The sequence below is a fragment of the Chelonia mydas genome, chromosome 1 (assembly GCF_015237465.2).
Source record: "Chelonia mydas isolate rCheMyd1 chromosome 1, rCheMyd1.pri.v2, whole genome shotgun sequence".
Classification (NCBI taxonomy): domain Eukaryota; kingdom Metazoa; phylum Chordata; order Testudines; family Cheloniidae; genus Chelonia; species Chelonia mydas.
Genome location: NC_057849.1, coordinates 162,600,000 through 162,613,675, shown reverse-complemented (window position 1 = coordinate 162,613,675; position 13,676 = coordinate 162,600,000). Strand labels below are relative to the sequence as shown.

Sequence of the window (13,676 nt, the reverse complement as noted above, 5' to 3'; positions counted from 1 at the left end):
AAAGCGATGAAGCTGCAGTACATCGTCTGTGGTGTTAGCTGGATAGAGCCATAAGAAATGGTCAAGCCGCCTGTACAGAAATTATAATTCTTGGAGCAATATTAATCGATTATCTAACACTGCTAAATAGCCCTGCACAGTGTCCTTGTGGGGCAGCAGTTATAACTGCAGACCAGCTGAGAATCAGTCACTTGCTGGTAACTTAGTGGGAGAAATCCTGGCCCCTTTGAAGTCAATGGGAGTTTTGCCGTTGACTTCAATGGGGCCAGGATTTCACCCTGTCTCTCTACATATCAATAAAGGAAGTGTTGCTGGGTAGCTAGTGCTAAAAATTCACCCATGGAACAGCAAGTATCCAGAGATAATTCTTCAAGAACTGACTAATATCTCAGTTGTAGTAAAGTTTATCAGTGGCCTAGTCATCACTGGGAGAGTTCTCCTCTTCTGAGTCTGTCAATCCTGCCCATACAATTTTTACTGGCTGTTGGCACAATTCTTGGAAAAACTGCAGGGGTTGATGGAGATTTATAAAATGGATTAGCTTTTGGGGACTCCAGTAATAATATGTGTGGTATTTCAGTCTATTTTCATCTGAAATGAATTAGCATCTCTTAAAAAACTGAGAACAAATTACTACGCTAATCAAGCTAAATTGAACTATGAACTATAACCAATATAATAAACTTATATAAAGGCCTGATTCAGAGAGCTGCTAAGTTCTGTGGGCCTTTCGTATTCAGGCTCTAAAAATAAATGTTTGCAGAATGCATTCTTCATAAAAAGGCATTCTATTAGTAAACAGTTAGATTGCTTTTAATATGTGCCAGGTATTATCCTCAGAACTCATGATTATGTTCTGACAGTGCCATTCTTCACTAAGGGTGAAATGCACCCCAGTGCAGTGGGCCTGCACAAAGCTTATGCATCACTTTAACCTTATTTCGAAAGAGATAAGTGGTGCACAGGTCTTATGCTGGCCACCTACATAGAGATGAATTAATCCCAAATGAAATGATATTGTTCTGGATAAGAACAAACTAATGAATTCCAATGTATTGTCAATTACAGTATTTGTGCTATTTTATGATGCACTGGAGTCCTAACTGAGTACTTCCAGACTTTCTGATGTTTACATTTGTAAACTACAACATTCCATTTCCAGACTTTCAAACTTAAAAATAAAATTCTCCCTGAATTTCCTGACTTTCAAAGTTTTTTTTAATTAACTGCTACAGCATTCAAAGAATGTTATTTTAAATTGAGAGATCTATTTACAATCTTAACTCTATTTAATCAAGGTTGGGGTTTTGGGGCTGGGATTGTCTTTATGGTTGATGAGTGCCATGTCCTCTTTGCATTAAGAAGTGACAGTGAGGGGCCAACTTGCCAAATCTCTAATGATCTCTTCCTAGCTAAAGCTCAGATCTAGTACCCCACCTTCATTCTCCTTGACATGCCAGCCGCCTTTGACATCATCAACCATGCTCTTCTTGAGGTCTTGTTCTCTTGGCTTGTATAACTCTGTCCTTTCCTGATCCTCCTTTCACCTCTCTAGTCACTCATTCAGCATGTCCTTTGGAGGATCCTCCTCATCTACCCTCCAGTTGTCTGAGGGGATTCCACAGGCTCTGATCTTGGTCCTCTTTTCTTCTTCCTCCAAACCTTATCTCTGGTCATTTTATTTGTAAACACAAATTTAACTACCATCTCTATACTAACTTGTAGATCTACCTCTCTACTCCAGAATTGTCTCCTTCTGTCCAAACTAAAATCTTGGCCTAGTTACGTTCACAGCATACGCACAGAAAAGTCAAACAAACAAAATATTGCTTACAAAAGTGTAACACTGCTTTATTTCTTAGAATGCAGATAACATATGAGAACCAAAAAACAGAGTGACAAAGCAGGCTGCTCCCTAAACCAACTCAGCCACCTTCCTCTAGGCTGTCTGGCTGCAGACTGATTGCTGCTCCCAGATCACACACTTCACTACACAGTTCCCTAGCCTGCAAGCAGGACCAGGAACCCTTCACTCATTCCTGACACTCTTACAGTGATAGCTTGCAATTGCAACACAGTCCTCAATACACCAGAGGCCTCTCTCTCAGACATCCCCTCGTGGATGTCTAGCTGTCAGCTCAAGCTCAACATGGCTCAGGTCAGGTGGAGCTCTGAGACTGCTGGGTGTAGATGCAAGCATGTGACTGGGGGGCTACAGCAGCTGTTGCAGCACCCGGGCTCGGCCTGGGGAGCAGGTAGGAACCGGGGTAATCAGGCCAGGGCTGGGAGCAACTACCCCAGGCCCAAATCACCAAGACCCTTCTTCCCAACTTGGTGCCTCGAAATCTTCAGTAGCTCCCTTCACATGCCATGCAGAGCACCACCCTGCTCCCCTCCTTTCCCTGGCACCCCGACTGTCCCCTTCTCCCCACACGGAGCACCCATCCTAACTTTCCCTGACATCCCAACTTCCTCCCGCTCCCTCTAAGTCTCTCCGCTCCCCATGTTAGTACATTTCGGTTTCCATGAGCGCCTCCACCCCTCCCTTTCAAAGCGACCTTCTGCCACTTTTGGATGGTTTTCCTAGTCCATTGCTTTGACCATGTCTCACGCTTCTTTGAATCCCTCCATTGGCTCCCCCCTTCTCAACTGCATCAGACATAAGCTGCTTGTTGTCTTTTTCAAGGCCCTTCACAGTCAATCACCCCTACCCATCATCTCATCCATCATCATGGTGTTGATGCTTGCCTCCACTCGCCCCATAATAGCAGCCTTCACTGCTGACTTGTTACATTGTCAAACAAGCACCTTTGTGCTTTCTCCCATGCTGCCCTTCTTGCTTGGGAGGTGCTCGCCATAAATATCCACAAAGCTACCTTGTTGTCCCCCTTCAAATTCCTCCTTAAAACTCTCCTTTGCCGTGATGCCTACAAAAAACTAGACAATGGTTAGGTTGCTGGTGTGCTGAGACCACACTGTATCATGCTGGCCAATACAGTGTCATTATGAATTTGTGCTCCCTCATCTGTCTGCATCCAGCTGTTGTCTCTAATCATATACTTAGACTGTAAACTCTATGGGGCACGGATATCTTTTTGTTCTGTTTCTACAGAGCCTAGCACAATGGGGTCATGGTTCATGACTAGAGCTCCTACGCGCTATGGTAATAATAATTAATAATAATACTATAATAATAATAATAACAACATAATACTGTAGCTCAATCTGCATGTATTTCTTGCTTTATCTGTGTAGTGAATTTTAGTCAGAGTTCTTTGTCAGCACAGTGGACACTGTAACTAAGCCGGTCAATTCTGGAAGAAAGGATTCAGCTTGGATTTCATGTGTCTTTTGAGTCCTAGTAAAAAGTTGCATTGAGTTCCTGACTTGTGTTACACAGTAGGTCACACTAGGTGATCACAATGATTCCTTCTGATCTTAAAAATCTTTGAACCTATAAATCAATTTATGATGCTGTGATTCAGGCTTAACTTCTGAGTAGGGTGGTACAGGTTTTTAGGTTACTTTGTTCACAGTGTAGCCCATATAATGCTTATAACTATATGCTTTGAGCCAATGGGAAAAGTCATTTTCCTTAAAGCCCCAGCTGCTGGAGTCATGTCATTACAAAGGAATCTCTACTTTCATTTGTGGGGGGCGGGAAGGCAGGGAAAGGAAGTTTCTAGCTCTCATGTTTCAGAAAAAACCTTGAAAATGTGAACCCTTGAAGGCTCAAAAACCAGAAGACAAATTAAAAGAACCCAACATTTATTATTTTTTAAAATCTTGATTTTTTTTAAGCATATCTCATGATTTTGGGGGGCCTGACTTGTGAGTTTTGTATACTCGGGTTCTGCAATACTATCCCTGTCAGATTAGCTATGGCTCCCAGTTTAGATGTGTTTTTAAAATATACTTTTATAGAACATACGACCAATAGAAATACTTCCATCATATTAAACAAAAAAGAGACATCTTGTAACACAAATAAACATTCCCCTGTAATGTTTGTAATAATACAGACAATGCTGCAGAGAGTGTATCAGAACCCAAAGTGAAACAACTTGACTGTAAAGCAACATGAAACTGACCAGTTGCCTACCTTCATTGTCCCAGCCCAGAGAACTGCAGAAAAGTAAACAGACATCATAAATATTGGCAAGTCCGTTCAATTGCTAAAACGTTCTCTCTCTAAATAATCCCAGCTGTTATTAGTTAGAGAGATAAGGACATTTTTTCTAACCTGACATTGCCCTTTGGTTGGAGTAGTTGCCTTTAGGAAAATTGGTCTCTGCACGGGATTATGTAAACAATATAGAAGGACATTGTGTCACTAAGGCACAGGCCTGCATTAGAGGTGTTATGAAGTCACACTCCCTGGGGACGTTGAAGGAAGCAATTGGAAACTGCGACTGTCTGCATGGCCCACCTGGGAGACAGCAGCTCTCCTGGGAATGTTATTCCCCTCCATGAGCGAGTGTGCAGAGCCATGCCGCCCAGGCACAAATCAGTGGAACTGAGTCAGCACGAGCGGGAGGTACGGTGCATTTTGTAAAGGACTGCAGTGACTTATTTCCTCTTTGAGCTAAGGAGAAGGAGGCAGATAATTGTGGCTTTCTGAGGCACCATCCCTTCCCAGGGCTGCTGTGTGCACCACCCGTTCCACAAGGCGAGACATTCAGTCTCAATATAGCCCTTCAAGAGGTGCAAGGCTGTGTGTGTAGCACTCTGTGTAATAATAAAAATGCACGTCTACATAGTACCATGTGAGTGAAACAATCCAGATACCAGTACGTCACCACTTTTCTTATCAAAGGTTAGCAGCCAATTTCCATGACTATTTTTATCCTTTATTGTGTGCAAATATACAAGCATTTTAAATGCCACTTTGAAGGCTGGAGAGCATGATTTCTTTTTGTGTCAGTCCCTTTACCATTATTTTGAGAGAGAAATGCACCTGCTTATATAAAATCAGAGCAGATTTTTTAAAAAGCATTTTTAGAACTGAATAGTAGTGGTTGTTGCAGAAAGGTGCTTAGATCCTGGATTAGGAATTTTCAGGATCAAAGTTGCAGTTAAGATGCCAGGGAACTCATCCAAATCACACCATCACTGATATTCTTTAGGGAATACTGGGCTGTTTTTTGTACACAGCACATTTGGTTCCAAGTAACTTAAAACCTAAAGGATTGAAATGATTACAGCTATGGGACCAAATCTTTCATGGTGTTGAGCATCCACGATGCATGTTGGGCAGATACTCGTTTACACTATGGCTCCTTTACACCACTCTGGTAGTGTAAAAAGTCATTAAAGTAGCAGTAAATTACATTTAAGGCCCCTTTACAATGTTAGAGTGGTGCAAAGAAGCCACAGTGTAAATGACAGGTTTCAGAGTAGCAGCCGTGTTAGTCTGTATCCGCAAAAAGAAAAGGAGTACTTGTGGCACCTTAGAAACTAACAAATTTATTTGAGCATAAGCTTTCGTGAGCTACAGCTCTGCATGCATCCAATGAAGTGAGCTGTAGCTCACGAAAGCTTATGCTCAAATAAATTTGTTAGTCTCTAAAGTGCCACAAGCACTCCTTTTCTTTTTACAGTGTAAATGGGAATTTGGCCTATCCTCAGTACAAGCCCAGCACCATTCAGGGGGCCTCAGCACCTTTTGGCATTGGGTCCACAGAGAAATGTCTCTGGCAGGGAAGGTACTTTATTTCTGTACAGTTTGAGTAGAGAAAAGCTCTTGTTTAATGAGAACGTTTTAAAAAGGAATGTAGAGCCTGATCCTGAAAACACTTTTTCGTGTCAGTGGCCTCGCTGACCTCAATAGGACAACTCACACGAGTGAGGGACTGCAAGGTTGTGGTGAAATCCTAGGCTTCCTGAAGTAATGCCTGAGCTCCTGACTTCAACAGGGTCAGGATTTCACCCCATGTCTTTGATGCTATGGGAGATGCCAGACTGAGAGCCTGGCAGCCTTATGCCCTCTGTTTACCTTACAGTAAAGACAGTACAAACTTTCTCCTCCCTCCTCCCCCATGCCTCAGACTTTTTCTGGACTTACCAACTCTAGGCATGAGAAGATAGTTGAGTCTTCATGTCCATACAGCCCTTGGCCGGTATGGTGAGATTGCCAACGAAGGTGTCAGTTCAGATGTCTGTCCTTAGGAATTAGATGAAGAATGCCAAATCATTTCACATAAGCCACCACACAGCCAGCAGATAGCAGTGGCTTTTACCGGCTATTAACCTATATTAGATTTGATGCAGTCACCTAGATGTGAAGGGTCCCATATCTCCATCTATAAGCCATCTATTCCTTTATGAAATCTATCCCTAGGGCAATTAAATATAGAGGTTTGATTTGTTTCTACCCAGGGGTTTTCTACCACAGGCTCTGATTCTACTCTCACTGAAGTCAATGGAGCTTTCAATGGAAGCAAAATTAGGCCCTTAGTGAGTTCTAAGGGTGAAAAAAAAAGTCAAAATTAACAAGACTAGGGGAATAAAACTTCAGGAAATACCAAAGCAAGACTGTTGGCTATTTTTAGTGGGTAAAGAGATAACAAATCAAGGAAACTTGATGACTTAGAAGTTTTCAGCATATGAGAATATCCTTGTGTGTGTGTAACACTCTTTAATATTATAATTCCTGTCTTTCTAGAGGTGCAATTGTCATAGTCAGTAACTTTTCTCATGTGTCTCAGGGGTGGCTGCATTTCAGTAGTAAGGTGAATCCCTACATAAATATAGGTTAATATTTTCAGAAGCGCTTTTGTGCCTTTGAAACCTAACTCTCATTTACAAAAGTGATCAAAGCACTGAAGAGCCTAAACCTCACTGAAAGTCCGTGGGACTCTCATGGGCATAGTCCCTCCACCACACCTCCCTGGGATTTGATGGTGTCCTGTACTCAGCCTCTTGTTACCCAGGTCTGGGAATGGAAACTCAGCCCTCTGGTTGGGGTCCGCTGGAGCTTGCTCCTTCCAGGGTTTAGGAGGAAAGGAAAAACAAATGAACAGGCTCAAACATCACGCAGGCCTCCCTTCCTTAGAGGAGCCTCTGGTGAATTGGAGTCAGCATTTTTGAAAATCAGGCAAACAGGGATGATTAAAAAATGTTTTAAAATAATTCATGCACATTTTGAAAAAAATGGTCATGGAAATGAAAAATGTTGATGAAATTTGACACTAAAAAGAATTTGACTAGCTAAGAGTTGGTCGAAAAATACACCAAAAATAATAATAATCATCATCCCCCCAATTTTTTTTCATTTCAAATTTTGATGAAAAATGACAAAATTAAATTTTGGTAAAAGTAAGTTTGGTAATTAAAAGCAGGGGATATCTACCTGGGGTTCGTCACCACCCTGCCCTTCTTATGTTGCTAAACAGGAGAGAGGTCTCAACATGCAGAGAACCACTTATCTACACAGTTTCACACCTCAGTGTGCATGCCTAAAAAAAAAACAGTGGCAAAATAATATATTGTGCATGTTCAACACATTCTGTTGAGACTTACAGTTTGATTATTCCTAAACCAGACTTCTTTAATCATGTCTTAGGCGTGTGTGCTTATTGACATCTAGAGCCATGACAAATGGGAACTTTTAAAATAAAGCTGTTTTTGAGATATAAGAGCACAGAAGGCTTCTGAGTAACTTTCTTAATGTGTAAAATCCACCATTTGTTGTGCTCTGGTAACTCAAAAATGGCCAAACTGAATTTTCCCAAACTTACAGAAAGAAAGAAGACAGAAAGAAATGCTTTTGAGTTAGTAACACAAATGAATATTTTTAACCCAAAGGGTAATTATTTTCAGATTTATAAGCATGTGAAAAAATGGGCTAATAATTAAACTTCCTTCTTCTCACTCCAAATTTAGTGCTGCAAGTGGAGCTCTGTAAGGATTTAAATCCTAAATTCACTGACATCAGTGACAAAGCTCCCACTAACTTTAATGGTGCAGATTCAGAATTGTAGTAGTTTTTTTTGTAACAGTTACTTTCTGGCCTTCTCAAATTTCCCAAGTAGGTCAGAACATAAAAAGTGGGGTTAGCTGCTAGATGTGGCCTAAACTCACCAAATCTGTGTACCATATATGAACAACCAACCTTAATTTTAACAACAAAAAATCTAAATGTGGAAAAAAATATCAGACTGTACTAACATAGAGTATTCAACTGTTATTATGGTAAGGGATTTCCTGTTTTTCCCCTGAAATGTCTTAAAAGTTGTTTGTAGAGAATTGAATTGTGTACTGATGAATTAAAATGACTCTGTTGTGCTATTTAGCTTGATTTTAAAAATTCTGTTTCTCCCAGTTTAAAACAAATAACTCACTGGAAGAGGTCACTCATTATTAAAAATGTTGTGGATGTTTTTGTCAAGAATATGTACTATTTTGTTGCTATAGGATTGTAGGTTTTGATTTTTTTAGGGAGCAAATATATAGAATGTCATGGCCATCTCAAGATAAAAGTTCAAATGTTAGGCTTACAACCTTCCAAGTGCTCCTTTAAATACCATTGTTGTATACACATCAACATAAGGGTGTGTTAAGACTGGATAATTAAAACAGAAGATAATTAGAGATAAATTTTAAATGTAGCAAATGGGGCATTAGTCAAACAACTCTTCTTAAAAAAACAACTGTGGTTCTGATTTCTTGGCCATTTCATTGAATTATTCCCCTAATTTTATTTTATAACATTTTCTTTTTTAAATTTAAATGTGAGAAGAAAAATACTTAGGGATGCTGAGTACTGAACATGCATTAACTTTCAAATGTGTGATGCTGAAGGTTTAAAAATGCAGGAGTTTGCTGCATTTTAAGACAGTAGGGAACATGGTCATGCATATTACCTGAAATCACATGATAAATGCAGCTGTTATGACTAGGGTTGCCAGGTGTCCAGTTTTTGACCGGAACGCCCACTCGAACAGGGACCCTGGCAACTCCGGTCAGCACCACCGACTGGGCCGTTAAAAGTCTGGAGGGTGGCACAGCGGGGCTAAGGCAGGCTCCCTGCCTGCTGTGGTTCTGTGTGGCTCCTGGAAGCAGTGTCATGTCCCTCCTCCGGCTCCTATGCATAGGGACAGCCTGGGGGCTCCGCACACTGCCCCCACCCCAAGCGCTGGCTCCGCAGCTCCCATTGGCTGGGAACCACGGCCAATGGGAGCTGCAGGGGTGGTGCCTGCGGACGAGGCAGCACGCAGAGCCTCCCTGGCTGCCCCTATGTGTAGGAGCCAGATGGGGGACAAGCCAGATGGGGGACATGCCGCTGCTTCTGAGAGAAGCCTGAGGTCAGTGCCGCCCAGAGTCTACACCTCTGACCCCTCCCGCACCTCAAAACCCTCCTCCCCAGCCCCACACGAGAGATCGTACTCCCAGCCGGAGCCCTCACCCACCACCATGCCCCAACCGTCTGCCCCAGCCCTGAACACCCTCCGAAGCCCTCTCTCCCAGCCCAGAGCACCCTCCTATACTCAATCCCCAGCCCCACCCCAGAGCCTGCACCCCTAGCTGGAGCCCTCACCCCGCCACCCCAGGCCTGATCTCCCTCCCACTCTCCAAATCCCTCGGTCCGAGCCTGGAGTACCCTCCTACAGCCAAATCCCTAATCCCCAGCTGCACCCCAGAGTCTGCACCCCCAGCCGGAGCCCTCACTCCCTTCTGCATCCCAACCCACTGCCTCATCCCGGCGCCCCACCCCAATACTCTGAACCACCCCCCCCAGCTTGGCGCCCCCTCCTGCATCCTAAACCCCTCATCCCTGACACCACCCCAGAGCCCACACCCCCAGTCGGAGCCCTAACCCCCACCTGCACCCCAACCCCCTGAGCCAGTGCGGTGAAAATGAGCAAGTGAGGGTAGGGAGAGCAAGCGACAGAAGGAGGGGGGGATGGAGTGAGGGGGGCGGGGCCTCAGAGAAGGGGCGGGGCAAGGGTGTTTGGTTTTGTGTGAATAGAAAGTTGGCAACTGTAGTTATGACAGCAGCATATGAATTTCCACCTCTTCATCTGTGGTAGTTATATGCTAGCAAACACAAAACTACATGCACATCAGACTAGTATATCCAACTTTTATTAATAATGTCTGAGAGAAGTTAGGTGAGGTAATATCTTTTACTGGACCAAGTTCTAATGGTGGAAGGACCTGAAGAAGAGTTCTATGTAGCTTGAAAATGTGTACCTTTCACCAGCAGGAGTTGGTCCAATAAGAGATATTGCCTCACCCACCCTTGTCTCTCATTATATTGGGACCAACACTGCTACAGCACTGCAAACAATTAATAATGTCTAACAGTTACACAGTATCTCTCATCAGGAAGGATCCTGAACTACTTTAGACTCTGATATGCAAATTATACAGAGAGAATCACTTTATCCATCACTTGGATGAAACAGAGCAACCATTTAACAGTACAGTAAGATTACACCTCAGTTTAGGACAGGAAATAAAGAATACCTTATCCAACTGAGACTGCAGGGGGAAATAGACCAGAAAACTGAGGAATAACACCTTGGACTTTTGAGAAAGTGCCTTGGGATCTTTAATGACCACAAGTTGCCATAACCTAGCTTCAGGCCTCATCTGAAAAATGGCATCTCTAGCAGCACAGTGCCCCCTACTGGAGCACTGGTTTAGTACTGACTCAGTGGGAAGGGTGTCACCTATTGGATCACCAACAAGATTGCCTGTAGCATCTGAATATTTTTGAGACCTGATCCTGACTAGGTTGTAAAGGCTGATAAGCTCATAGTGTCATGTGGTATGGCCATGCTTACAATCCTGATTTTTATGCCCTTTCCAGAAGATGACCACGGTTTTCATATTACCTAAAGAGTTTATCATTGCCTGTACTAACTGTAACATAGCTAAATATTTTCTAGGTTACCTAACCAAACTTCTGCAAAATCACTCTGTGTATGCCTGTGATGGCGATCGTTTGAGCCTGCAGTGTCCTCGACATTCAACAATAAGTGTCCAATCAGCATTTTACGGGCAAGATTACCAAATGTGTAGTACACAGCAGCCTGAAACCGCGATGAAAGACCCCTTAAACTGTGTGGCGTCTACCACTTTGCAGGTAACACATATTGTAGATGTTTTTTAAAAAGCAGAATGTTTTAGATCGGATTTCAATTTTGTGACCCATATTCTATGAAAATGCCGAGTATTCGCAATGTTAAGTGAATTCCACAATGTTTCAGCTGGTATATAACACAAAATGGCACACTTGGAAGCACTAATTAGACCAGCAGAAATATCAGGTGAATAGGTTTTATTATTCCTGTAGGCTTGTAAAAGATTTTCAGGGTTCCTTCTACACTAATCTCCACATCTAACCCCCATTTTCGAGGTCCTACAACACCCATCCTTTTAGCCAAGCAGATCGGGTCAGAATAGCCTTAATCAGTCTCAAGGACCCCTGACATGAGGCACTCCTTACCCCAGCAGTTGAACACACTGAGCCAAATTAATCACCCAGAGTGTCAGATAACAGGACTTGAACCTGGATAACCCGCATGGCAAGACTGAGCAAATCCCTCTGGCCACAGCAACCTACTTTATCATAAATTTGACAGGAATATTGAAGTTTACCAGTAATATCCTAAGAGTTGCTTTACATACAGACTAGAGTATGGCTTACACTGCAGTTCATTACTTGCTGTCATGGGAATTTCTTTACATCAGTGGAGGAAGCCCACCCTTCGAGTATAGTCAGGAGCTTGTTTCATCACAGGAAAGAGGTCTAGAGTTCCGCTGTTAGGCTATGCTTCAGCAAAGCATAATCAATGGGATTTAAACATATGCTTAAAGTAAAGATGCATTTAAGAGTTCTACAGAACAGGGGTGCTTTGCAGAATCAAGGCCTTAGTGCTTACAGCTGTTCCATTGCTTCATGTCAGCAGGGAATTTCCATTCCATCCATTAATAATAGTATTAATAAGTGATTTAGTATAACATCCTTTCATAAAAACAGTGTTGTGACAGAGTTTTTAAAAACGTGGCTTGTCCATGCCGTACTGCAACTAATATCTAAAGGCATTCCATGAATGACCTTGGGGCCATGTGAAAGTGCAGCTGTCCACTAAAAAAATGTGGGGGCCAAATGCATCCTTGATGTCATTTCATTGACTTCAGTGGAGTGACACCCATCATTACTTTGAGTTCTTGAGTCCTGAGGGTCTCTGTGAGGTTTCCATGGACAATTTTTCTTGAGTACACTACACATCTCAGCTGACAACTGCATTGTAAAATAATATAAACTTTGACAGATATTTTCCTTTTTTCACTGTTTAAAACTACAGATATGAAAGATAAGTGTCTGGCTTTTGCATCCCAGAAAGCTCTGACTCTGTCAAATAGAAAAGACACATACTGTAAACTGAATTCTTGGAAAAGAACTCTGATGATCTCATTCTGTCCCTCTCTGTGGAACAGAGTCTGAGATCTGCATAATCAAGCACAGTATTATCTTACAGAAAGGAGAAAGAATAGCTGGCATTTTATACAGTAGCCTCCTAGTGAAAGGATAAAGGCAAAGTTAGATCTGTCGCAATATGTTAATAACCTGACTAATAATGCAATCTAATTATGATAATATAAGTAGCTGAATGTTTTTGCACAGCTGAGTCAGTGCAAAATGTGTGCACTCTTTGTATAAAGAGATGAGATTTACAGATGATGGTTCAGCTCAGGTGTAAATAGATGCAATGTTCATTGAACTCAATGGGAGTCAGTTATGCCCACTTGTTCAAGAGCTAAATTTGTCCTGATTTTGTTTAACTGACTCTTTCCTGAGCAATTCCAATGAAGATGTGCCAGGGTGGTAGAGATTATTGATTTGACTTGAAACATTTTAAAAGAAGAATTGAGTGACCAAACTGAATTCTCAGTCCTGTCTTCCCTTTTAAACAATTTAATAGGAATGTAATGTTCACAAAAAGTGTTGGATTTAAGTCCTTTTTCGCCACAAAAAAGAAAAAAGGGGCCAGAACTTTATAGGATCGTTGTGATGTGCTGCCAATGTGCATCATTTCTGTTCTGGAGGGACTGTGTCCAAGGATTATGATAGTTCAGCTATTGACATCTTTTCTGAAGGTGGAAACGGAAGTGTCAATTAGTGCTATTGTTGTGATTTGAACACCTGGTTTAAATTCATCCCTGGTGTAAATCCACTGAAGTTGGTAGAGCTATGCCAAGGATGAATTTAGCTCCTTCTGACTAGAAAATAGACCAGGGGTGGGCAAACTATGGCCCGCGAGCCTTTTTAAGCCAGCCCCTGAGCCACACCAAGTGGCTCAGCCCCCCTCCAGCCAGGGCGCTGCGTCGGGGGCTGAGCCGCGTGGTGTGCCCCGCTCCAGGGAGTGCTGCGTCGGGGGCCACATCCCTGAGCCTCTCCCCACGTCCCAACGCTCTGCCCCAGCCCTGATCCCCCTCCCGCTCTCTAAACCCCTCGATTCCAGCCTGGAGCACCCTCCTGCACCCCAAACTTCTCATCCCCAGCCCCACCCCAGAGCCTGCTCCCCTAGGCCAGCACATCCCTCAGACCGTGCCACTTCCCACAGCCCCCATTGGCCTGGAGCGGCAAACCGCAGCCAGTGGGAGCTGTGATCAGCCAAATCAGTGGATGCAGCAGGTAAACAAACCATCCCAGCCTGCCAGCG

The 13,676-nt window shown here is 42.9% G+C and overlaps 1 protein-coding gene and 1 long non-coding RNA gene across 8 annotated transcripts in view; one reads left to right on the top strand and one right to left on the bottom strand.

Annotated features, from left to right (window-relative positions):
• The window catches only part of EVA1C (eva-1 homolog C), a 62,847-nt gene that overhangs the window by 16,079 nt on the left and 33,092 nt on the right, over positions 1 to 13,676 (top strand). For 4 of the 7 annotated variants that reach the window (XM_043538288.1, XM_043538285.1, XM_007070711.4 and 1 more), the window contains exon 2: positions 10,896 to 11,092. In XM_043538288.1, coding sequence (XP_043394223.1) covers positions 11,021 to 11,092 — 72 coding nt within the window. In that variant the 5' untranslated portion in view covers positions 10,896 to 11,020. Of the gene's footprint in view, positions 1 to 10,880; positions 11,093 to 13,676 lie in introns of all 7 variants that reach the window. The other 3 variants (XM_043538284.1, XM_027832870.3, XM_043538286.1) reach the window with 1 other exon arrangement.
• LOC114022116 overlaps positions 1 to 13,676 on the bottom strand; it is a 34,661-nt gene that overhangs the window by 12,966 nt on the left and 8,019 nt on the right. The window contains exon 3 of the long non-coding RNA XR_005226259.2: positions 6,065 to 6,163. This is a non-coding gene — a long non-coding RNA (uncharacterized LOC114022116). The remainder of the gene's footprint in view (positions 1 to 6,064; positions 6,164 to 13,676) is intronic.